This window comes from Microchirus variegatus (genome assembly GCF_963457635.1).
Source record: "Microchirus variegatus genome assembly, chromosome: 13".
In the NCBI taxonomy this organism is placed as follows: domain Eukaryota; kingdom Metazoa; phylum Chordata; class Actinopteri; order Pleuronectiformes; family Soleidae; genus Microchirus; species Microchirus variegatus.
The window spans coordinates 28,248,717-28,251,216 of record NC_139814.1 but is presented as its reverse complement, the minus strand read 5'-3'; the positions used below and the strand labels follow the sequence as shown (position 1 = coordinate 28,251,216).

The following is a 2,500-nucleotide window of genomic DNA, read 5'->3' as shown; positions in this document are numbered from 1 at the left end:
TGACTGACCTGTAGGGGCGTGGTCCTGTGACTGACCTGTAGGGGCGTAGTCCTGTGACTGACCTGTAGGGGCGTGGTCCTGTGACTGACCTGTAGGGGCGTGGTCCTGTGACTGACCTGTAGGGGCGTACTCTCCGCAGACAGAGCTGTGAATCCAACGATGTCACTGAAGTAAATGGTAACTGAGTCAAAAGCTTCAGCCTGAACAGTTTCTCCTCGTTTCAGCTGCTCAGCAACAGAACTGAGGAACACACACAGGAGTATTACTGCAGTACTACTACAGTACTATTGCAACACACAGAGGAATACAGAGCACAGGAATACTCCAGTACTACTGCAGTATATTTACTGTGATGCAGTATTTGGTGCAGTAGAGTTACTGTGATGCAGTACTTGGTGCAGTATAGTTACTGTGATGCAGTATTTGATGCAGTATAGTTACTGTGATGCAGTATTTGGTGCAGTATAGTTACTGTGATGCAGCATTTGATGCAGTATAGTTACTGTGATGCAGTACTTGATGCAGTATAGTTACTGTGATGCAGTATTTGATGCAGTATAGTTACTGTGATGCAGTATTTGATGCAGTATAGTTACTGTGATGCAGTACTTGGTGCAGTATAGTTACTGTGATGCAGTATTTGATGCAGTAGAGTTACTGTGATGCAGTATTTGGTGCAGTAGAGTTACTGTGATGCAGTATTTGATGCAGTATAGTTACTGTGATGCAGTATTTGATGCAGTATAGTTACTGTGATGCAGTACTTGGTGCAGTATAGTTACTGTGATGCAGTATTTGATGCAGTAGAGTTACTGTGATGCAGTATTTGGTGCAGTAGAGTTACTGTGATGCAGTATTTGATGCAGTATAGTTACTGTGATGCAGTATTTGATGCAGTATAGTTACTGTGATGCAGTATTTGATGCAGTATAGTTACTGTGATGCAGTACTTGGTGCAGTATAGTTACTGTGATGCAGTATTTGATGCAGTAGAGTTACTGTGATGCAGTATTTGGTGCAGTAGAGTTACTGTGATGCAGTATTTGATGCAGTATAGTTACTGTGATGCAGTATTTGATGCAGTATAGTTACTGTGATGCAGTATTTGATGCAGTATAGTTACTGTGATGCAGTATTTGATGCAGTAGAGTTACTGTGATGCAGTATTTGATGCAGTATAGTTACTGTGATGCAGTATAGTTACTGTGATGCAGTATTTGATGCAGTATAGTTACTGTGATGCAGTATTTGATGCAGTAGAGTTACTGTGATGCAGTATTTGATGCAGTATTACTGTGGTAGTATCTGGTAGAGCAGAGCCTCAGCCTTGCGTTTCTCCTCATGATAAGCTTGTGTTCTCTCCTCCACCAGCTCCTCCAGGTTATTAGCGTATTGTTCCATACGAGACAGAAGGTTGTCCAGGATGTTAGAGCCGTAACCTCTGGACACACAGAGGTCAAAGGTTAAAGGTCAGGGAGAAACACTCACTCTCCCACACCAAAGTCACAGCACACAGGAGTTCACAGGAGTTGTTGATCCACTGCTGCCTCCATCAATAACTTACTATGTATTATTAGGTAAAATTCAGCTTTTAATATATTTCCTTTAGACTTAACTCGGTGACACAAAGTGACCACACGAGGCAGCAGAGGACCAGCAGCTCCTGTGTCCCTGTGAGCTAAAATCTCACACACACACAGATATACATTACAACAATTTGAAAATGATGATGTCATAGCTCCGCCTCTTAATTAAAAAATAAAGTCAGCTCAGTGTCAAAGTGCATCAGGACAAATGGAACATTTCAAGAATTTCAAAAATTCTTTTAGATTATTCCTTAAGAGATTTGCGAGATTTTGAGTTATAGTTATGTTGATTTTTAAATATGAGCTACACACACACACACAGACACACACAGACACACACAGACACACACACACACACACACACAGACACCTGTGTTGTTTGCGCAGCAGCATCTTGATTGTGTTAAAGTCCGGTCTGTCACAGACGTCCTCACTCCAGCAGCGCTGCATCAGGACGCCGAGGTCCTCGCTGTGACTGTGGAGGCAGAGGGCGGGGCGGAGGGGCGGGGCTTCACCCTGACGGACAGCCTGGACGATCTCTGTGGGGTTTGGGGGCGGGGCTTCATTATTCACTGTTAATTTAAATCCATTCATCGATCCATGATGACTGAGCTGTGACCTCTGACCTTTAGGAGTGAGTGTGTGTGTGTCGAGGTAGAACACGCCCCTCAGCAGAGCCACTTCCTGTAAGATGATCCCGAAGCTGTAAACGTCTCCTTTCTGTGTCCCACGGGGGAGGGGCCACTGTGACCTCAGCAGCTCGGGGGCGGTCCACAGCTTACCTGTGTGAGGGGGCGGAGTCACAGGCTCACACAGTGTGTGTCTGTCTGTGTGTGTGTGTGTGTGTGTGTCTCACTTGTGTAGTGTGCGTGTGTGTGTCTCACTTGTGTAGTGTGTGTGCGTGTGTGTGTCTC

The 2,500-nt window shown here is 44.8% G+C and overlaps 1 protein-coding gene across 1 annotated transcript in view; it reads right to left on the bottom strand.

Moving 5' to 3' along the window:
* The window catches only part of LOC310935716 (atrial natriuretic peptide receptor 1-like), a gene marked incomplete at its 5' end in the record, with an annotated part of 16,619 nt that overhangs the window by 2,552 nt on the left and 11,567 nt on the right, over window positions 1-2,500 (bottom strand). Inside the window, 4 exons of the mRNA XM_083899650.1 lie at window positions 117-240; window positions 1,295-1,441; window positions 1,957-2,125; window positions 2,213-2,368. Of these exons, the coding sequence (XP_083755776.1) occupies window positions 117-240; window positions 1,295-1,441; window positions 1,957-2,125; window positions 2,213-2,368 (596 nt within the window). The remainder of the gene's footprint in view (window positions 1-116; window positions 241-1,294; window positions 1,442-1,956; window positions 2,126-2,212; window positions 2,369-2,500) is intronic.